The sequence below is a fragment of the Moschus berezovskii genome, chromosome 23 (assembly GCF_049115385.1).
Source record: "Moschus berezovskii isolate FMDL1 chromosome 23, NW_MosBer_1.0, whole genome shotgun sequence".
In the NCBI taxonomy this organism is placed as follows: domain Eukaryota; kingdom Metazoa; phylum Chordata; class Mammalia; order Artiodactyla; family Moschidae; genus Moschus; species Moschus berezovskii.
In genome coordinates, this window is record NC_142482.1 from 44,522,168 (window position 1) to 44,546,055 (window position 23,888).

At 40.7% G+C, this 23,888-nt stretch overlaps 1 protein-coding gene and 1 non-coding gene across 2 annotated transcripts in view; one reads left to right on the forward strand and one right to left on the reverse strand.

The window, feature by feature from the left end:
* Positions 1-1,835: 1,835 nt before the first annotated feature.
* The window catches only part of MRS2 (magnesium transporter MRS2), a 36,797-nt gene continuing 14,744 nt past the window's right edge, over positions 1,836-23,888 (reverse strand). Inside the window, exons 8-11 of the mRNA XM_055406187.2 lie at positions 14,296-14,448; positions 13,932-14,049; positions 5,126-5,239; positions 1,836-4,598 (exon numbers count right to left, since the gene is read on the reverse strand). Coding sequence (XP_055262162.2) covers positions 4,488-4,598; positions 5,126-5,239; positions 13,932-14,049; positions 14,296-14,448 — 496 coding nt within the window. The 3' untranslated portion in view covers positions 1,836-4,487. The remainder of the gene's footprint in view (positions 4,599-5,125; positions 5,240-13,931; positions 14,050-14,295; positions 14,449-23,888) is intronic.
* LOC129543912 (U6 spliceosomal RNA) lies at positions 11,582-11,688 on the forward strand. Its single transcript, XR_008683368.2, has one exon. It is a non-coding gene; the product is annotated as a U6 spliceosomal RNA (small nuclear RNA).

Below are 23,888 nucleotides of genomic sequence, written 5' to 3' on the forward strand. Positions count from 1 at the left end.
TAATTCCTAACTGGCTTCCTGTGCTCAGACCTGCTGCAAACCCGTTTCCTCTTCCACTTGACCATCTGTGTCTTTCTGATGCCTGGAAAGGCCTGTCTCTAGTTATCTTAGGAAAAGCTCTGTAGCACAATTCTTGCTAAAAATGTCCTCTTAAAACTGGTGACCCAGTCGAATCAAAGTGACACAGAAAGCATAGTACACAGGAGAAAAAGCATGAGAGAACGAGGAGAAAAGTATGGAGGGGGTGAGGCATAACCTCACAACTCCCAAATCACGTTGTAAATGATGTGGTCCTTTCTTATGAGGACTATTGTATTTTCAGTGTTTCATATAGTGAAGGACAAATATAAAAAGTAAAATATCGCCTGACTGTGCCCTCTGATACTTCTGGAGAATGACTGTTCTAACAGCTGATGCACCTAGCGATCTTCTGCTAACCTGAAGTCATCTCAGGCAGCGGGAGGCTGCCACAAGCCTCACCAACAGAACCAGAACAGAGAGATCTGTCTTGAGCTGAAGGTGACTGTGTGGGACCAAGAGGAGTGAGGCAGGCTTGGCCTCCCTACTTCCTGGGCTGGGCTCAGTGGAGCAGGTCTCATCTGCCAGGCCTGGAGGGTGGCATGTTTAAGGGAAAGGAATGGACCGCAGGATTGCAGCTTCACTGAAAATCTGCAGGCACTGTTACCCGTAAACTGTAACTAATTGCTTCTCTATCAGGGTAGAACCTCTTTTCTTCTGACACTCGTGAAACGATACTAAAACCAGGAAAAAATAAAAATGAAGAGAGCCCTTCTCTTAGCTTCTCTTGGAGCAGTAAAGAGATTGGTCAAAGGACACAGGGTTTCAGCTGAACAGTCAAGTTGAATTAGAAATCACAGGAAAACCCAGCAGAATTACAACTGTGAGTATATAGTGAGTGTGTCTACAGAACAGCATGAACAGGCTCATAACCCAGACAGGACCTCTGGCTCACTCCCAGGACCATCGCATCTTTCTGAAAGAAGTACACTAGTTGCATGGTTCCCTGTGGCACAGCACAGAGCACACAGAAACCCCATTTGCTATTCGGCTAACAACTATTGGCTGCTCTACCTCTTTGAAGAATTGTTTTTATTAAAATTTATTTTTAGGGGACCAGAAACGCCTTACTCGTATTCCCTTATTCTGAGTGAAGACCAAGCTGATGACGCTGCATTTCAGTAAAAGCATGCTCTCAGTACCGCGTCTCTTCATTTAGGAGGATGTGCACCTTCATCGGGCCGCTGCTGAACAAAGTGTTATGCTTTACTAAAGGATCGGGCCAGTGTTTAAACATGATATTTCTTAACCTGAGGAGTTATATTTTTCTTACTGCCTGAACATAACAGCAACCAGCAAGAGGAGATGGTTAAAATTTACTAAGTTAGAAGCAGATCTTTATACAGGATATTTAACCATGCTAACCCATATCAAGAAATTATATAAATTATATCCTACTGCATATATGGAAAATATGTAAAAACCTGGCATACAGAAAAAAAATCTAATATCCAACAGACTAATGTATTATCTTAACATGTGGATTAAGTTTTCATTCTACACTAAATTAAGTGTAATTCTAAGCACTGGTTCTGACTTCAGTTCAGTTGCTTAGTCGTGTCGGACTCATTGTGACCCCATGGACTGCAGCACGCCAGGCCTCCCTGTCCATCACCAACTCCTGGAGTTTACTCAAACTCATGTCCATTGAGTCGGTGATGCCATCCAACCATCTCATCCTCTGTCGTCCCCTTCTCCTCCTGCCCTCAATCTCTCCCAGCGTTAGGGTCTTTTCAAATGAGTCAACTCTTCTGGAGTTTCAGCTTCAGCATCAGTCCTTCCAATGAATACCCAGGATTGATCTCCTTTAGGATGGACTGGTTGGATCTCCTTGCAGTCCAAGGGATGCTCAAGAGTCTTCTCCAACACCTGACATACTTAATAAAAATACTTTATAGGGTTTAAATCTTTCAGGAACACAAATCTGAACTTATACAACAATTTAATTCAAAATTACCTTTATGATATCAGAACACATTTACATATTTGCAATTTTTGTCTATTACCTGTATATGCCAAGACTGTCTTACAGGTTTCAAGACTGGAACTGATTAATGCCTTTGTATCACAGACCTACAGAGATTTGAAGTGAGTTTGGGAATAAACTCAGGTCTCTGAATTCCCTATTCCATGCTCCAACTATATAACTATTACTAAAGTAATGACAATAAATCCTGAATTTAAAGTGAGTTTAATATTTAATATTAATTTTCCAAAACATAAAGCTGTGTACAAATCTTGGAATAACTCACCAAAATATACAGCTTTTTAAGGATAATTTAGTGGTTATCAGTCTATCAAGAGTAAAGCAAGTATTAATAGTATCTTAAAATGACACCTGTGTTTGCTACACTTTCTCAGAGGTCTTACAATGACAACATATTAAGAATATCATTCCCTGTACATGTTAAAAAGGATACGATTGCCTGCTTACTCACAACTGAATATTTGGTATTCTTTCACCTTATTTACAAATAATTTATATACTCTATTTAAATTCAATATTTAAAACTGAACTTTTTTCTTTTTGGCATAGACTCTTTTATTATTTGATAGAAGGACGCTTCTTACATTAAAGAGCTATTACCAAAGCAGAGGCAGCTGACATCTAGAAATTAACTTGATTGAACCATGTTCAAGAACTTTATAAACCATTAGTACCTACCCTTTATCAGACTTATGAGGTAGTTGCATTTATTTCCCCTTTTACTGATGAGACACTGACTCAAAATTATTTTAGCTAAGCCCTCAAACTAAGTAACATCAGAAAGAAAAAAAGACCAAAATTCTATCCCGTACCTGAACTTAAACCAAATCACATTTTGCCTCTAGGACTTTCGAGTTTTCATCACAGTTAAGTAATATTTATTAATATTACCTATTTTACAGTGATAACCTGAAGATCAAAAACAGCATAGTGCTCTGAGGTATATCAAAGAAGAGTGCCCTGTGAAATCTGAATATTGTCAAAGATACTTTATCTTAGAAATCTAACAGATACATGACGGTGTTTACATTCCACAGCCACACCATAAAGCGTGCTCCAATACAAGCCCAGAATTTTTCATGCTGTTCTAATGTCCTTTCATAACCACACATGGAAATGGGAAACTTCATTTGTTCTCTTTCAGATCGGCAACTGGAAAGAGCATTTTAATTCATTTTTACCCACATGGTAAATGGACCCTATTTACTAATTTTGTAGCACAAGAGCTGCTCAGGACTCTAGAATTGTCTATGTATGTTACTTTTGGAGACAAATATAACTGTAATGTTCTACTGTGTAACTTTTTAACCTCCAGAAAATAAAAAAACGTAGAAGATATCAGGTAGCATAGGCGCTTGAGGCATAGAGATATTAGCCATTTGTTTTAAACTCAACTCTGTGCAAACAAAAAGGTAACACAATTTTAAAATTTATCTACCCTCTTGTTTTGGAAGTCCATCAGTCAGCCTCTCGGGTGTAGCCAAACAGATGAAAAATGTGTAGCCTAGTTAATCTTGCTACACATTTTCCTTTTTGGTGTGACATGTCTGTCCTAAAAACCAAGGAATGATCAAAACAGCTATAAAACAGTAACAGAATGGAAATACTTTCAACTATTTCCAAAGGCTTTAATTACAGTCATGCAAAGAAAAATAGTTTCATAGGTTGAGGAAGTAAAATTCTGAATAGTTGGAATCTACACCTATACAAAGCTGATATTAATGTCTCATTTCCTTTTTGTATTCCTTATATAAAAAATAGGGGCAGAGACTTCCTTGGCAGTTAAGAGGTTGAAATACCACACTTCTACTGCAGGGAGCATGGGAACTATGTTCCCATGGGAACCAGTTTCCCCTGGTCACGGAACTAAGAGCCTGCATGGTCAAAAAAAAAAAGGCAGGGGGCGGGGGCGCAAATATAAGAAAATACAGTTATGTCAAAGGCTGACATAAAGTTTGCTTAAAGGTTAATATATATTATGCTAGCTTTTTAGTCACCTGAGAGTCAGGAAATTTACAAGAACATGATTCCTTACAGTGAGAACTGTGGTTACCTAATCTCACAACTACGGGTTTGGCAAGTTTCCAAGCTTCATTTGGCATGAGTTTGCAGTTTTGTTAACATATATAAATTAAATAAAATCAATACCACAATCTAATCCTGGATTAAGTTAATCTCTCCATGTCTTACATCTATAAAAACAGCCTTTGAAGTTTGCAGGAAATAGAATTTTGGCCTTTTACAAAGCAAGCACGAAAATACAATTAAATTCTAGTACTGTGACTGCCATAATATTTTTATCATCAGACATAATTTAAGTGTGATTTTCTTTCAAGTCTCTGACTCCATAAAATAATAAAAAGATAATAGAATTTCCCTGTGATTACCATAAAAAAACAGTTCAGTTTCGACTGGGTTACTCCTAACGATTTGTTAGGACACCCCTGCTTGATCCAAGTCCATCTGGCCTGAAGCTGTGTTTCATTTCCAGCCTTCTGTCAGCCTGCAGTGTCTTCTTAGGTAAAGAGGCCATCTAAATAAAAGCAGAAAAAATTCATAATTTTAGTTGTGTGGGTTTAAAAGAAAAACCACTGGTAAAAACGACACGTTAACCAGTAAATGAGGGAAGGACTGCCAGCCATGTGTCAATGTCTTGAGTACTTGCTCCAGGGGTTTAAACTACAAGTAGAAGGCTATGAAAAAGAGATAAACTGTATCTTTTCCTAACATGATAAGTGTTTTCTACATTTCAGTTTTGGTTATGACAAAACCTGCCCCAGAATTACTAACACCTGTCTAAATGTATAATGCCTGTCACAGCATTCCACCGAAATAAACTTCTAACTTACTGTCACTGCTTTCCACATAACATCTAATTCTCCTTTTAACTACATGAAGCAGGTGGCACTGACTTACGTGGGAAAGCTGGGCAAGGCTTAGAGAAATTAAAAAACCTGCTCAGGGTCTCAAAGCCAGTGATAACTTAAGCCCAGGCCACAGGACTTCAGGCCGGCGACTGCAGCCCCTCTGTGGTACTGCGCTGAGTCTGACCCTTCATACCAGAGGAGGCAGGGGAGCTTCCAGCTGTCGTCCGAGGAATGACAGCAAGCGCCTCCAGATGAGGCCACTTCCCATAAACATAATTCCTGTGATCAGCCAGAACACTCTATGGTCCTAGAAGAGAACACACAGTCAATTTCAACCACAAAAGGCTAGGTTTCCTCGTGATAAAATTTCCTGAACTTGTCACTGCCCCAGAGTTTAAAAGGAACTTTCAAGCTTTGTGCTGCTCTTTCCTATAGGAACTAAGAACAAGTGCCCTAACAGCACTCAGAGACCAAGTGTCAAAAAATAAACTGGAAGGAAAACATGATTTAAAAGAGTATTTTATGATCATCAATGAACCAAAACAACTGCTTTTACTGTTTCCTTCCAGTCTTTGTTTATATTCACACAAATTTTAATAATTATATAGGACATACAACTTAACATTTCTGCTTATGGCCACCCTTGCTAAACTGTGCACTGAGGTGTCCTGGCATTACAGCACCTCAGAGTATTTTAAATTTTCAAGGAAAACTTAAGTGTCATCTGTGCAACATGGTGAGAACTACTAAACTGTTTTTCATAAAAGAAATTCTTAGGTAACATGACAGAAACTCTAATACAATAAAAGAAACTTTTGGTCTCGGATGTTGTGAAACAACTATTGTTGCTGTTCAGTCGCGTCTGACTCTCTTGAGACTCTATGGACTGTAGTCCACCAGGCTCTCTGTCCATAGGATTTCCCAGGCAAGAATACTGGAGTGGGTTGCCATTTCCTTCTCCACGGGAACTTCCCAACCCATGGATCGAACCTGCGTCTCCTGCATTGGCAGGCGGATTCTTTACCACTGAGCCATCAGGGAAGCCCCAAATGACCATGACACTAAAAGCATCATGAACCAATAAAGTTCGGAAACCTCTAAGTTATAGTAAACGTTTTCCCTCACTGTCATTTTCTTTCTTTGTGGCCATGCAATGTGGCTTGTAGGATCTTAGTTTCTCTGACCAGATCTTGAACCGGGTCCTGGGCAATGGAAGCTCAGAGTCCTAACCACTGGACTGCCAGGGAATTCCCATGTCATTTTGAAAACTGTATTTTTTTTGCAGTGCAGTGCTTTCAAGTTCATGCGTGAATATACAGAATCACAGAATTAATCTCCCACGTTAGGAGCCTCAGCTATAGAAATGCCATTATTTATTATCAACAATGGCTTGGTCTCCACTGATTGAGAGCCCAATTTCCTCCAAGATAGCCACTGCATAAATGACCAGTAACCACTGATGGAAATTCAAGCCATATATGATGCAGAAATCTGCTTCCTTTTAACATGAAGTTAGATGTTAGACCTCATTTATCAAGAAGACAGGTGCTAATGTAAGTTAACTGCCTGGATGAATACATTTCCAGTTATTCTAAAAAAGACCCCAACTTATTAAGTAAAAATTAAGTTTAAGGTTTAGCATACCCAGATTACTGTTCTTTCCTGTAGCCTGGTTCTCTAATGCCCTATAAATGAAGTCTGGGATTGCTAAAATATGATGAACTTGAGAGGTAAGCAAGTTAAAAATTCCATGTGTCATTAAAATATACACAGAGCAGACTATGAGACCTCTAGGAAATTAAGGGAGGAGAATGTGTCTGAAAGCTGGATCTTCAATGCCCGCCCCCACCCTGCTTAGGGCATTCCCTATAGTATTGCTTGCTTAAGTACCTATGTTTTGAGCTCTTCATCTCCACCGTCTAGCCTATCTGTTCCTTAGAAATAAGACACCTACAGCATCCTGGCATGCCAAAGGCTACTAAAAAAGCCCTAAACTGATGGGGACATGTCAAAAGTACTTAGAAGATGGTATGAAAGGAACAATTTGAATATCAAGATAAATATTGAGGGCAGTGTGACAGATTGTAACTCACTGATTAAAATAAGACCCCCTGAGTCCATAGTGACACAAATGAATAAATAATTGGGAGAGAAGGAAGGCTCTATCTGACAAAGAACAAATGGAGAAGAATGATGGGCAATCACCATGTGGTAATCATCCCTGTAGTATCTGAGTCAGGCATGAAGCATTTTTTGGATCAACAGCAGATACTAAAACTAGAGGGTGCAAATTATTAAAGAAATGCACATCAAAACTACAATTAGGTGCCATCCTGCACTGGTCAGAATGGCCACATTAAAAACTGTACAATTAACAAATGCTGGAAAGGGTGTAGAGAAAAGGGAACCCTCTTACACTGCTGGAGGAATGTAAGCTGGCAGTTCCGTAAAAAACTAAAAGCAGAACTGCCATATGATCCAGAAATCCCACTCCATGGCAAATACCCAGAGAAAACCATAATTCAAAAAGACCCCAGTGTTCACTGCAGCACTACTCATGACAGCCACAAGACATGAAAACCACCTAAGTGTCCACGGATCCATGAATGGATAAAGATATGGTATTACTCAGCCACAAAAAGAATGAAATAATGCCATTTGCATCAACATAGATGAACCCAGAGATTATCACACTCAGAAAGAAAAAGACATATGATGTCACTTATATGTGGAATCTAAAATATGACACAAATGAACCTGTCTACAAAACAGACTCAGAGACACAGAGAACAGGCTTGCGGTTGCCAGGGGACTGGGGGAGAGATGGAGTGGGATTTTGTGGTTAGCTGCTGCTGCTAAGTCGCTTCAGTCATGTCCGACTCTGTGTGACCCCACAGACGGCAGCCCACCAGGCTCCGCCGCCCCTGGCATTCTCCAGGCAAGAACACTGGAGTGGGTTGCCATTTCCTTCTCTAATGCATGAAAGTGAAAAGGGAAAGTGAAGTCGCTCAGTAGTGTCCAACTCTTAGCGACCCCATGGACTGCAGCCTACCAGTCTCCTCCGTCCATGGGATTTTCCAGGCAGGATTACTGGAGTGGGTGCCATTGCCTTCTCCATGGGGTTAGCAGACGTAAACTATTATATACAGAATGGATAACAAGGTTCTACTGTACAGCACAGAAAACTACATTCAATATCCTATTACAAACTACAATGGAAAAGAATATTACAAAATGTATTATATGTATAACTGAATCACTTTGCTGTACAGCAGAAATTAACACAATCAACTATACTTATTTAAAAAAAAAACAAAACAACTAAAGAGTACAAATTTGATGAATGGCAGGGTTCTTAGAAGATATTTTATTCCACAGAGAAAGTAACTTCATAGGACAGAAAATTAGCAGACACCATCTTAACCAAATGATCAGAGTTAGTATCACCAGTAATGAGACAAACTGACATCAAGGGTCTCCTGATGGGATTCAATGTGAAGAACACTGACAAAAATGTGTCACAATCAGAATCTAGTAATAAAGAGTAATCGAGAGCCAAACAACTGACCTACATTCTTTGTAAGCATCAAGGCCATGAAAGACAGTCTGAAAAACTGGCCTAGATTAAAGGAACCTAAGGAGACACTTACTCCTTGGAAGGACAGTTATGACCAACCTGGACAGTATATTAAAAAGCAGAAACATTACTTTGCCAACCAAGGTCCGTCTATTCAAGGCTATGGTTTTTCCAGTGGTCATGTATGGATGTGAGAGTTGGACTGTGAAGAAGGCTGATCACCGAAGAATTGATGCTTTTGAACTGTGGTGCTGGAGAAGACTCTTGAGAGTCCCTTGGATTGCAAGGAGATCCAACCAGTCCACTCTAAAGGAGATCAATCCTGGGTGTTCATTGGAAGGACTGATGCTAAAGCTGAAACTCCAATACTTTGGCCACCTCATGCGACGAGTTGACTCTCTGGAAAAGACTCTGATGCTGGGAGGGATTGGGGGTGGGAGGAGAAGGGGATGACAGAGAATGAGATGGCTGGATGGCATCACCGACTCTGTGGACATGAGTTTGAGTGAACTCCGGGAGTTGGTGATGGACAAGGGAGGCCTAGCGTGCTGTGATTCATGGGGTCGCGGAGAGTCGGACACGACTGAGCGACTGAACTGAAGGAGATACAATAACCATTAATACATGCAAGACACGATTCAAGATTTTCTTGGTAAAGGGCTCTACTGTGCTTAGTGGTGAAACCTGACCAGGGTCCACAGATCAGAAAAACAGTGTTGTTTCAAAGCTAATTTTCTGATTGTCACAAGTGAGCTGTGGTTATGGAAGAGAATGTCAGTGTTTTCAGAAAATATATACTGAAATATCTAGACATAGGGAGTTTCATATTTGTTGTTTATTCCCAAATGATTTAGGAAAAAGTATACACATACTGACAGAATGATAAATATGATAAAATATTGCTGTTTGAAGAATCTGGGTAAAGGCTGTATGGGAGTTCTTTCACTATTCCTGATTCCTGAAATAGTTTGATATTATCTTAAAAAATTAAAAAAAACCCCACAAACAGGCATTAAAAAAAAATTAGAATGAGTATAAGATGGAGTTAGCTTGTAGAAAGAGTGTATGTACATACACAAAATGACTTGGAGAAGGACAGGAACTTGTACAGTTACACAGTCACGAGCTGGGAAATAGGCAAAGGTCTTCAGAAGGACCTTCTGAGGATGTCCAGGGCTGGTTTACGTCGCACAAGATAGTTTGGTAACTACTGGACTTTTTACTAGATTTGGGCTTAAGAGATTCCCATGACATTTAGAATAAGCCTGAACCCTTACCAAGCTCCAAAGTCAACATGCTCGCTCTCCTGTGTCCTTCTGACCTCCCACTACCGTTTTCCTTCCACTTGACACCCCTCCTCTGGCCACTCAGGCCTTCCCACTGCTCCTTCCCCAAGCTCCGGGCGCCTTTGCCTGCCTGCACACGTGTGGTTCCCTCTGCTTAGACCACCGTCTCTCCCGGGTCTTTCCACGTTCTCTCTTCATTCAGGCTCTGCTCCAGGGTCACCTTCACAGAAAGATCTTCCTCAACCGCGGTCTATGCAATGCCCCTGTCTCTCCTCCTGCTAATAGTTTCTCTCCCTCTACCTGGCTTTCGTTCTCTTTATGCTTCAGTTCAGTTGCTCAGTCGTGTCTGACTCTTTGCGACCCCATGGACTGCAGCACACCAGGCCTCCCTGTCCATCACCAACTCCTGGAGCTTGCTCAAACTCATGTCCATTGAGTCGGTGATGCCATCCAACCATCGCATCCTCGGTCGTCCCCTTCTCCTCCTGCCTTCAATCTTTTCCAGCATCAGGGTCTTTTCCAAAGAGTCAGTTCTTTGCATCAGATGGTCAAAGTATTGGAGCTTCAGCATCAGTCCTTCCAATGAATATTCAGGACTGATTTCCTTTAGAAAATTTTCTTTATGGTACTTATCGCCTAACCTACTGTGGATCTGTTTCTTCTCTCTCCCCTACTGTAACAGGCTCCATAAGGGCAGGGATCCACTGCTATACCCCCACAGCTAAAAGCAGTATTTAGTGTGTAACAGGCACCAAACACTGTATCTGTAAGATGAATGAATCAATGTACTGCGTTTACTTTCCTTTCACACCTTATAAGGAGATGACAAACACTGCTGCAGTGAGCTTATGATATTTTTCAGGTGTGTGTGTGTGTGAGTGAAAGTTGTTCAGTAGTGTCCGACTCTTGCGACTCCATGGACTATAGAGTCCATGGAATTCTCCAGTCCAGAATAATGAAGTTGGTAGCCGTTCCCTTCTCTAGGGGATCTTCCCAACCCAGGGATCAAACCCAGGTCTCCTGCATTGCAGGCGGATTGTTTACCAGGTGAGCCACCTATGATCTTTTGCAGACAAGCAATTCCAAGTCTAAGGATCATGGCAAAGGGACGTGCAGGATTATTTTGGCACAAATAACCAAAAGCGTAATTTTACTCAGCTGGGTTGGGGGGCGGTCGGTGAAGAGTGTCCCTGGAAATACCTCAACGGTTGAAACCTGGGAGAGAACAGACATTAACTAGGCAGAAGAGGGGCTCCCCTGTTGGCTCAGTGGCAAAGAATCCTCCTGCCAACGTAGAAGATGCAAGTTCAGCCCCCGGGTCAGGAAGATCCCCTGGAGAAGGAAATGGCAACCCACTCCAGTATTCTTGTCTGGGAAATTCCATGGACAGAGGAGCCTGGAGGGCTACAATCCATGGGGTTGCAAAAAGTCGGACATGACTTAGCAACTACAGATCAGACCAGGCAAAAAAAGGTGGGAGGTAAGAAGAGATGTGTGGAAGCAGTGTAAGAACACTGATGAATCAACGGACAGTGAGGACAAGGTGGCTGCAGAGAAGATGAGATGTGGGCACAGCAGGCCAGGAAAAGCCTTACAGGCCACGGAGTGTGGATTTCTATCTTAAGGACAATCAACACCACCCCCGGAACCCGAACAGCTTTACACAGAAGAGTGACCATTAGAACTGCATAGAGCACACACCTGTGAATCAGGACACAGAATTCAGCACCAGAGTGTGCCTGCTGAACGCAAATGCAAATTCATTTCTAAAGAAATCTCACAGTAGGTGCTCACTTTAGCACCACATATACTAAAATTGGAACAATACAGAGAAGATTAGCATGGCCCCAATGCAAGGATGACATACAACTTCGTGAAGCGTTCCATATTTTTCTAAAACAGAAATATAGACCAATGGAACAAGATAGAAAGCCTAGAAATAAACCCATGCACCTATGGGTACCTTATTTTTGACAAAGGAGGCAAGAATATACAATGGGGCAAAGACAGCTTATTTAATAAATGGTGCTGGGAAAACTGGACAGCTACATAGAAAAGAATGAAATTAGAACACTTCCTAACACCATACACAAAGATAAACTCAAAATGGAGTAAAGACCTAAATGTAAGACCAGAAACTATAAAACTCTTAGAGGAAAACATAGGCAGAACACTCTATGACATAAATCAAAGGAAGATCCTCTATGACCCACCTCTTAGAGTAACGGAAATAAAAGTAAACAAGTGGGACCTGATTAAACTTAAAAGCTTTTTCACAGCAAAGGAAGCTATAAGCAAGGTGAGAAGACAACCCTCAGAAAGGGAGACAATAATAGCAAATGAAACAACTGACAAAGGATTAATTTCCAAAATATACCAGCAGCTCATACAACACAATATCAGAAAAACAAACAACCCAATCAAAAAGTGGGAAAAAGACCTAAACAGACATTTCCCCAAAGAAGACATACAGAATCTACAAACAACAAATGCTGGGGAAGGTGTGGAGAAAAGGGAATGCTCTTGCACTGTTGGTGGGAATGTAAATTGATACAGACACTATGGAAAACGATATGGAGAGTCCTTAAAAAACTAGGAATAAAACCACCATATGGCCCAGCAATCCCACTCCTAGGCATATACCCCGAGGAAACCAAAATTGAAAAAGACACATGTATCCCATTGTTCCCTGCAGCACTCTTTACAATAGCTAGAACGTGGAGGCAACCTAGATGCCCATCGACAGATGAATGGATAAAGAAGCTGTGGTACATATACACAATGGAATATTACTCAGCCGTAAAAAGGGACGCCTTTGAGTCAGTGCTGATAAGATGGATGAACCCAGAGCGATTATACAGAGTGAAGTAAGTCAGAAAGATAAACACCATACTCTAACGCATATGTATGGAATCCAGAAAAATGTTACTGAAAAATTTATTTATAGGTCAACAACAGGGAAAGAGACAGAGAATAGACTGATGGTCTTGGGGAGAGGGGATGAAAGGGTGAGATGTATGGACAGAGTAACATGGAAAACTTATATTACCATATGTAAAATAGAGAGCCAGTGGGAATTAGCTGTATGTCTCAGGAAACTCAAACAAGGATTCTGTATCAAACTAGAGGGGTGGGATGGGTAGGGAGGTTCAAAAGGGAGGGAATATATGTATACTCATGGCTGATTCATGTTGAGGTTTGACAGAAAACAACAAAATTCTGTAAAGCAATTATTCTTCAATTAAAAAAAAAATCTCACAGTAGGACATCTTCTGAAAGTACAAGGCTACAAGGACATGAAAACTCTGCCAGTCAGTGTTAAATATGGAGCAAAGTGAAAGATGCAAGTCTTGGAGTCTAAATCCTAGTTTTGTTGTTTCCTAGCTCTGTGCTCTTGAGCAAATTTTATTTTCTGAGCCTCAGTTTTTCTACCTATTAAAAAAAGCAGGGAAAATACATTCATTTTCAGACTTTTGATGACTGAATCAAAGCATGCAACTGCATGGCACACTGCCTGACATATAAGTTAAAAAAAAAAAAAATCCCTCATTAACACTGCCTCACAGTGTATACTGTTGTCAAATCTCTCCCATGTGTAGTTATCTGTTACAGGAACAAAAGGTAGTCCTAAACTGCCCTATATGACAGTTTCCTGAATTCCAGCACAGGCTCTGGTCTGTTCAAACCTAGGCCATTCTACTTCACAGGCTCTAACAATACTGTTTGAATTTTAAATGATTTATAGTACATATTTTATTCCAATAAGCAACTATACATGTTAGAACTTTCTTTTTAAAATCCATTAAAGTAGTCCAGGGGTTAAGAATCCACTGTGCAATGCAGGGGACACGGGTTCAATCCCTGGTCCAGGAACTAAGATCCCACATGACTTGGAGCAACTAAGCCTGCTTGCCTCAGTTACTGAGCTGATGCGCCCTGGAGCCTCCGAGTCAGAACTAGAGAGTCCATGCACTGCAATGGAAGATCCTGCATGACCACAATGAAGATTTCGAGTGCCACAGCTAAAAACTGACCAAGTGAAGTAAATAGTGAAAACAAGATAAAATCCATGAAAAAGAAATGATCTTCAAAACATTAAAAACCGTCCCTAGATTATTGAAATAATACATTCTTACCTCCTCAAGGGAAGATTCCAAATTCATTCCGAAAGCAACTCCCATTAGCCCAAAGAGTGAAAGGGAGAAGGTTCCCATGGTCAACTGCAGGTTCAACCTCATCATCACGTTACGGTGGCTGGGGAGGAGAACGACTGCTTAGATCAGAAGGGCCCACCAACCAAGCACCGCAAATCCACTGTTAAAGATCACATGGGCTAAACATACACCTTAAAAAGACACTCCCGTGTAGTAGTTATAAATGATAATGATGGGATAATTCTTTCCAAAATGGAAAAACAAAGCTAGCCTTAAACACTTTATTACTGTGCAATAGTTACTTTATTGAAAAAAAACATGACTGTTTTCTATGACACCGTCTTACCTGTCCAGATTGATGAATATGATGCTCTGTGAATCATCGATCAGTGCCCTGAGTTCCCGAGCTGCGTTGGAAAGATCCTCAGCTAATCGGTAGTAGTTTTCCAACAGCAACTCCATCTCCTCTGCATGGTCAATCCCAGCGCTGCTCTTTTCACTTGAATTAAAAGAGTTCACATAACTAACATGCCCCCAATACATGTGTTATACATTCAGTACCACAAAACTTCCTGAATTAGTATACAATATTCAGTAATCCCCCACTCCTCGTGGCTCCTGGGTGGAGGATTGGCCCCAGGGTGGCCAGCTGCAGCAGAGAGGTCAGGGAGCCCTCTGTTCCTGGGCGTCCTCCAACATCGATCAGCTCTAGGCTTCCCTGGACCCCTTTCCCAGCAACTCCAGCAGGGCCTTTGCCCAGGCCCCCAGGTGGTATGCTGACCAACACCCAGCAGCCAGTGAAGGTTTGCACACTCAAGAGGACCAGCAGTGGGACAACCAGGGTGCCAGGCTACGTGGAACAGATGGAGGGCATGTCCTTGCTAGTTAGGGCCTGACAAAACGTGGTCCACTGGAGAAGGGAACGGCACACCTCTTTAGTATTCATGCAGTGAGAATCCCATGAACAGTATAAAAAGGCAAAAAGATATGACATTGAAAGATGAGCCTCCCCCCCAGGGCAGTAGGTGTCTAATATGCTACTGGGGAAGAGCAGAGACTTAGTTTCAGAAAGAATGAAGAGGCTGAGCCAAAGCGGAAATGATGCCCAGTTGTGTCTGGTGGTGAAAATAATGTCTGATGCTATAAAGAACAATATTGCATAGGAACCTGTAATGTTAGGTTCATAAATCATGGTAAATTGGATATGGCCAAATAGGAGATGGCAAAAGTGAACAACATTTTAGCAATCAGTGAACTAAAATGGACAGCAAAGGGTAAATTTAATTCAGATGGTCCTAGATTACAAAATGAAGCTGGGCAAAGGCTAACAGTTTTGCCAAGAGAATGAACTGGTTATAGCAAACACCCTCCTCCAACACAAGAGACGACTCAACCCATGGACATCACCAGATGGTCATTACCAAAATCAGACTGATTTATTCTTTGCAGCCAAAGATGAAGAAACTATACAGTCAGCAAAAACAAGACCTGGAATTGATTGCGGCTCAGATAATCAGCTAATTCAGGCTCAAACTGAAGTAGGGAAAACCACTAGGCCATTCAGGTATGACCTAAATCAAATCCGTTACGATTACACAGTGGAAGTGACGAATAGATTCAAGGGATTAGATCTGGTAGACAGAGTGCCTGAAGAACTATGGATAAAGGTTAGTGAATCTGTACAGGACCTAGTGACCAAAACCGTCCCCAAGAAAAATGCAAGAAGGCACAGTGGTTTCTGAGAAGGCCTTACAAATAGCTGAGAAAAGAAAAGAAGCAAAAGGAAAAGGAGAAACGGAAAGATATAGCCAACTGAATGCAGAGTTCTAGAGAATATCAAGGAAAGATAGAAAGCCTTCTTAAGTGAACAATGCAAAGAAACAGAGGAAAACAAAAGAATGGAAAAGACTAGAGATTTCTTCAAGAAAATTAGAGATACCAAGGAAACAATGGGCACAATAAAGGACAGAAATTGAAAGGACCCAACAGAAGGCAATGGCACCCACCCCAGTACTCTTGCCTGGAAAATCCCATGGACGGAGGAGCCTGGTGGGCTGCTGTCCATGGGGTCACACAGAGTCGGACATGACTGAAGCAACTTAGCAGCAGCAACAGAAGCAGAACAGATTAAGAAGAGATAGCAACAAAACACAGAACTATACAAAGATCTTACGACCCAGATAGTGTGGTCACTCACCTGAGCCAGACATGCTGGAGTATGAAGTCAAGTAGGCCTTAGGAAGCACTACTACAAAGCTAGTGGAGGTGATGGAATTCCATGTGAACTCTCTCAAATCCTAAAAGATGATACTGTTAAAGTGCTGCACTCAATATGCCAGCAAATCTGGAAAACTCAGCAGGGGCCACAGAACTGGAAAAGGTCAGTTTTCATTTCAATGCCAAAGGATGTTCAAATTACTATACAACTGCACTCATTTCACATGCTAGCAAGATTATGTTCAAAATCCTCCAAGCTACCCTTCAACAGTATGTGAACCAAGAACTTTCATATAGATTTAGAAAAGGTGAAGAACCAGAGATCAAATTGCCAACATTCGTTGGATCACAGAAAAAATAAGAGAATTCCAGAAAAACATCTACTTCTGCTTCATCGACTATGCTAAAGCCTTTGACTGTGTGAATCACAACAAACTGTGGAAAATTCTTAAAAGAGATGGGAATATCAGACCACCTAACCTGCCTCCTGAGAAATCTGTATGCAGGTCAAGAAGCAACAGAAATGGAAATGGAGCAACGGACTGGTTCCAAATTGCGAAAGTACATCCAGGCTGTATACTGTCATCTGCTTATTTAACTTTTAGGCAGAGTACATCATGTGAAATGCAGGGCTGGATGAATCACAAGCAGGAATCAAGACTGCTGGGAGAAATACCAACAACCACAGATATGTAGATGATACCACTTTAAAGGCAGAAAGTGAAGAGGAACTAAAGAGTCTCTCGATGAAAGTGAAACAAGAGAGTGAAAAAGTTGGCTAATAACTCAACGTTCAAAAAACAAAGATCATGGCATCCAGTCCCATCACTTCATAGCAAACAGATGGGGAGAAAACGGAAACAGTGACAGATTTTCTTTTCTTGGGCTCCACAATCACTGCAGATGGTGACTGCAGTCTGAAATTAAAAGACGCTTGCTCCTTGGAGGAAAAGCTATGACAAACCTAGACAGTGTATTAAAAAGTAGAAACATCACTTTACTGACAAAACTCTGAATAGTCAAAGCTATAGTTTCTCCAGTAGTCATGTGTGGATGTGACAGTTGGACCATAAAGAAGGTGGAGCGCTGAAGAATTGACACTTTTGAAATGTGGTGTTGGAGAAGACTCTTGAGAGTCCCTTGGACTACAAGGAGATCAAACCAATTGCAAAGGAAATCAACCCTGAATATTCATTGGAAGGACTGATGCTGGAAGCTGAAGGTCCAATCCTCTGGTCACCTGATGCGAAGACCTGATTCACTGGAAAAGACCCTGATGCTGGGAAAGATTGAGGGCAAGAGGAGAAGGGGCGACAGACGATGGGATGGTTGGATGGCATCACCAACTCGATGGACACAGGTTTGAGCAAACTCAGGGAGATAGTGAAGGACAGGGAAGCCTGGCATGCTGCAGTTCACGGGGTCACAAGAGAGTCAGACACAAGCTGATGAGTGAACAACAACGGTAATTCAGGTATCGCAAATAAAATTAGCCTCTGCCTTTTCTATTATTGTGATTGAGGCTAGTCGGAGTGGCTTTGCTAACTGATGCTGAACATGACACAGATAAGTTAAGGACACGGGTTTATCCCTACACAGGCTTTACTGTACTCCACACACCTGAACCCAGTGACACTCATGCAAATACACACACTGCCATTTACAGGAAAACCCAGACATGTGAATGCTGACAAATGAGTGCAAAGTCCAAATCACTATCAGGTAGAACACAACCAAAAAGTAAAAATGAACATAATGAGCATTTCCTCTCCAAGGTAAATGTATAGTATCACTTCCACATAGGAAGAAAACTGGTTCTAAACAATGTAAATACAGTCAAAACGGCTCAAGACAGCAGAGGAGCAGTATGTGGCTCTCACATTCTCCCACAACTACATCAAAATACATCCACTTGGGACAATTCTCACGGAACATCTACTGAACACTGCAGAAGATCTCAGACTTCCAAAACGGTAAGAAAACCTTCACATAACTGGGTAGGACAAAATAAAACGGGGAAAAGATAAAGAGAAGGGAACTGGGATGGGGCTGCTCCTGGGAGGGAATGGTGAAAAAGAAAAGGTTTTCATCCCTGGGGAAGTCACCTCACTGGTGGAGAGATCAGCTGGGATGGGGGAGAGGCAGGTGGGGAGCCTTGGAAGAGAGCACAGCAACCGGTTTGTGGAGGGCAAAGTGGAAAGACCTGCACAGTCAGTTGGTACGGGTGCCTGGCACTCCCCAGCCTCAGATGTTCCTTTGAGGGGGCAGGTGGAGGCTGGGTGCTGAGGCTCAGGTTTCACCGTGAAAATTACCCAATCAAAGCAGTAGACAGCCAAATGGGAAAAAAAAAGCAATATAAGAGACCAATGGGATAATACAATAAAGTGTGCCAATCTACACATAAAAGTGATTCCAGAAGAAAAGGGGATTAAATATGTATTTGATAAAATTGTAGCTGAAAAAATTTGATGAAATTATAGCTGAAAACTATCCAAACTTAAAGAAGGAATCAGATATCCAGATACAGAAAGCAAAGGGTCCCAAACAAGATGAACCCAAACAAATCCACACCAAGACATATTACAGAAACAGCAGAAGTTAGAGAGGATTCTAAGGTAGCAAGAGAAAAACAGTTAATTACAAGGAAACTGCCATAAAGGCTATCAGTTGATTGCTCTACAGAATTGCTGTAAGCCAGAGGGGAGTGGCAAACTATTCTCAAAGTTTAAAAAGGGAAAAACTGGCAACACGAAGTCCTCTACCCAGCAAGAATATCATTAAGGATGGGGAAATAAAGAATTTCTCAGATAAGCAAAAAATAAAGAATCCAGCAATACGAAACCTATACTGAAAGAAATACTGAAAGGTTTTCTCTAAATAGAAAAGAAAGATACAGTAAAGAGAAACTCACAGTTGGAAAGTAAATCACTTAAGTTGGCCAGTACAGAGATCAAACAGGAAAAAAACCTATTTACGAAAGGAAGATAAACACAAGGGACAGTAAAAGGATAAACAAGATGTGAAGTAAAAAAGGACATCAAAATCATAAAATGTGGGAAGGAGTACAAAAATGTTGATTCTTATTTTTTAGAATGTATTTGAGCCTATATGACGATCAGCCTAAAGCAAGCAGATATAGAAAAGGCTTAACATACCTGAAAAACGGGGCAACCACAAATCAAAAACATACAATAGTTAAAAAAAAAAAAAACAAAGAGAATACAAAGGTAAGAGAAAAGGAAATCATCAAACCACAAAAAGAAACAGAAAAAGACAAAGGAATAAAAAGGAAACAGAACAGACTAGGAAACAAGGCTTAAACAGGCAGTAAATATGCAAGTATCAATAACTACCTTGAATATCAATGGACTGAATACTCAATTCAAAACAGAATGGCAAACTGTATAAACAAATAAGAGCCTTCGATATGCTGTTTACAAGACAGCCACCTTAGGGCAAAGGACACATACAGACTGAAAGTGAGGGGAAGGAAAAACATATTTCATGCAAATGGAAATATATAATGGTAAAAGGTTCAATACAAGAGGATTTTACACTTGTCAACATATATTGCCCCAAACACATAAAATACTAACAGATAAAAAAGGAGAAACTGATGAGAATAGGAGACTTTATCACCCCATTCACATCAATGGGCAGATCTTCTAGACAGAAAAAGCACTAAGGCAACAGAGATCCTAAATGACATATGGTATTTTCAGGACATTATTTCCAAAGAACCCAGAATACACATTCTTTGCAAGTGCACATGGAGCATTCTCTAGGACTGACCACATACTAGGACACAAAACTAACCTCAACAACCGTAAGAGTAAAGAAATTATTTCAAGCATTTTTCCTGACAACAGCATGATGCTAGAAATCAACCAAAGGAAAAGAAATCCATATGTTACTAAAAAAAACAAAAAACAAAAAGAACAAACCCTAGAGGTCAATGAGGAAAAAGAAAAGGATATTACACACCTCCCTCAAAAAATAAGAAAATCTCAAATTAACAACATAACATACAAAGAATCAGAAAAAACAAAAAACGTCAAGTCAGTAGGAGGAAAATAATAAAGATTCAGAAGGAAATAAATTGAGATTAAAAAAAAGAAAAAAAGCCCAACACCAGACTTTCCTCATGGCTCAGTGGTAAAAAAATCCAACTCCTATTGCAGGAGAGTATGGGTTTGATCCTTGGTTTGGGAAGATCCTACATGCTGCAGAGCAACTAAATCCACATGCCACAACTGTGCTCTAGAGCCCAGAAGCTGCAACTGCTGAAGTCCTGAGAGCCCATGCTCTGAAACAAGAGAAGCCACTCCAATGAGAAGCCTGTGCACTGCTACTAGAGCAATCCCACTTGCCAGAACCAGAGAAAGTCCACGCAACAATGAAGACCCAGCACAGACAAAAATAAATAAAATTTAAAAAAGTCAGTAAAATCCAGAACTGGGTCTTTGAAAGGATAAACAAAATCGACAAACCTCTGGCCAGTCTCACCAAGAAGAAAAAAGACAGAATCCAAATAAATTAGGAAATGAAAAAGGAGAAATTTCAACTGATACTGCAGAAATACAAAAAACCTTCAGAGAATACAACTAACAATTATATGCCAACAAATTTGACAACTTAGAAGAAATGGACAACTTTCTAGAAAGATATAGCCCACCAAAACTAAATCAAGGAGAAGATAATCTGAATAGATTGATCACTAGAAGCAAAATAGAATCTGTAATGAAAAAGTACAAACAAAAACTCCCTACAAAGAAAAGTACAGGACCAGGTGACTTTACAGGCAAATTCTTCCAAACATACAAAGAACTTCTTAAGCTCATCCTTCGTAAACTATTCTGAGACTGGAGAGGGGGGAACACTCCCAAAGACATTCTGTAATATCAGTGTTTAGTCACTCAGTTGTGTCCAACTCTGTGACACCATGGTCTGTCCACGGAGTTCTCCAGGCAAGAATACTGGAGCGGATTGCCATGAAGTCACCATCAATCACCTGATAACAAAACTAAAATACCACCAAAACAGAAAATCACAGGCAAATACCTTCAATGAATATAGATACAAAAATTCTCAACAAAATATTAGCAAACTGAATCCCAACAACATATAAAAAGATCATGTACCAAAACCAAGAGGGATTTATCAGAAATTCACAAGGATGCTTCAACACATGCAAATTTCAGAGCTCAGTCATGTCCAACTCTTTGCAACCCCATGGACTGCAGCTTGCTAGGCTCCTCTGTCCACGGGAATTCACGAGGTAAGAATACTGGAGTGGGCTGTCATACCCTTCTCCAAGGGATTTTCTCAACCCAGGAATCGAACTTGAGTCTCTTACATCTTCTGCATTGGCAGGTGGGTTCTTTACCACTAGTGCCACCTGGGAATCCCCAATGTAATACACCACGCAAATAAAAGTCAAAAACCATATGATCATCTTAACAGATACAGAAAAAGCATCTGACAAAATTCAATCCATTCATAGTAAAAACACAGTAAAAGCCACTTATGACAAACCCAAAGCCAAGATAATATTCAACAGTGAAAAGCTGAAAGTATTCCCACTAAATCTGGAATAAGAAAACAAGGAGGCCCACCCTTACTACTTCTATTCAATGTAGTAACGGAAGTCCTAGCCATGGCAAACAGACAAGAAATAAAAGGTATTCAAATTGGAAAGGAAGAGATAAAATTGTCATCATATGCAGAAGACATGAAAATGCATATAAAACCTTAAGGACTGCAGGAAAAAAAACTACTAGATCTATAAGTGAAATCAGCAAAGCAGCAGAATATAAGATTAACATTTGGAAATCAGTTTTACACTAACAATGAAATACAGAAAAGGGAATGTTAAAATTAAAGAGGACTCAAAGAAATGGAAAGATATCCCATGCTCTTGGATTGAAAGAAGATTGTTTAAATGGCAATACTACCCAAAGTAATCTACAAATTTAATGAGATCCCCATCTAATTACCCATGACATTTTCACAGAATTAGAATAAATAATCCAAAAATTTATATGGAACCATAAAAAGCCCAGAACTGCCAAAGTAATCCTGAGGAACAGAAACAAAACAGAAGGCATAACTCTCTCAGACTTCAGACAATACTAGGAAGTTACAGTAATCAAAACAATATGGTAACTGGTACAAAAACAAGACTAGGGATCAATGGAACAGAATAGAGAACCCAGAAACAAACCCACACACCTAGAGTCAATTAATCTTTGACAAAGGAGGCAAGACAGTTTCTTCAGGAAGCAGTGCTGGGAAATTTGGACAGCTGCATGTAAGTCAATGAAGTTAGAATACACCCTCACACCCGACACAAAAATAAACTCAAAATGGCTTAAAGACTTCAAACATAAGACATGACACCATTAAACTATAAGAGAGCAAAGGCAAACCACAACCTGATGTAAATCGTACCAATATTTTCTTAGGTCAGTCTCCCAAGGCAACAGAAATATTGATAAAAAAGAACAAGTGGTACCTGATCAAACTCAGAAGCTTTGCACAGCAAAGGAACAATTAAAAAAAAAAAAAAAAACAAAACCCGAAAAGACAACCTACAGACTGGAAAAAAATATTTGCAAATGATGCAACTGACAAGGGCTTAATTTCCAAAATATACAAACAGCTCATACAACTCAACAACAACAAAAACCCAAAACCACATAACCCAATTGAAAAATGGGCAGGAGACCTTAATAGGTATTTCTCCAAAGACATGAAATAATGGCCAGTAGGCACATGAAAAGATGCTCAACATTACTAATTAGAGAAATACAAATCAAAACTACAATGAGATACCACCTCACACCAGTCAGAACAGCCATCATCCAAAACCCTACAAATAACAAAAGCTGGAGAGGGTGTGGAGAAAAGAGAACCCTCCTATTCTGTTAGTGGGAATGTAAATTGGTGTGGCCACTACGGAAAACAGTATGGAGATTCCTTAGAAAACTAAAAATAAAATTATTGTATAATCCAGCAATCCCAGTCCAGGGCACAGATACCTGGCTGCTGCTGCTGCTGCTGCTAAGTCACTTCAGTCGTGTCCGACTCTGTGTGACCCCATAGACGGAAGCCCACCAGGCTCCCCCATCCCCGGGATTCTCCAGGCAAGAACACTGGAGTAGGTTGCCATTTCTTTCTCCAATGTGTGAAAGTGAAGTCGCTCAGCCGTGTCCGACCCTTAGCGACCCCACAGACTGCAGCCTACCAGGCTCCTCCATCCATGGGATTTTCCAGGCAAGAGTACTGGAGTGGCTTGCCATTGCCTTCTCCAACAGATACCTGGACAAAGCTATAATTCAAAAAGATATATGGACTCCAACATAGCATACTCACAGTGTAGCAGCACTATTTACAACAGCCGAGACATCGCAACAACCTAAATGACCATGCACAGATGAACTGTGGTGCTGGAGAAGACTCTTGAGAATCCCTTGTACTGCAAGGAGATTCAACCAGTACATTCTAAAGGAGATCAATCCTGGGTGTTCATTGGAAGGACTGACGCTAAAGCTGAAACTGCGATACTCTGGCCACCTCATGTGACGAGTTGACTCACTGGAAAAGACTCTGATGCTGGGAAAGGTTGGGGGCGGGAGGAGAAGGGGACGACAGAGAATGAGATGGCTGGATGGCATCACCGACTCTGTGGACATGAGTTTGAGTGAACTCCGGGAGTTGGTG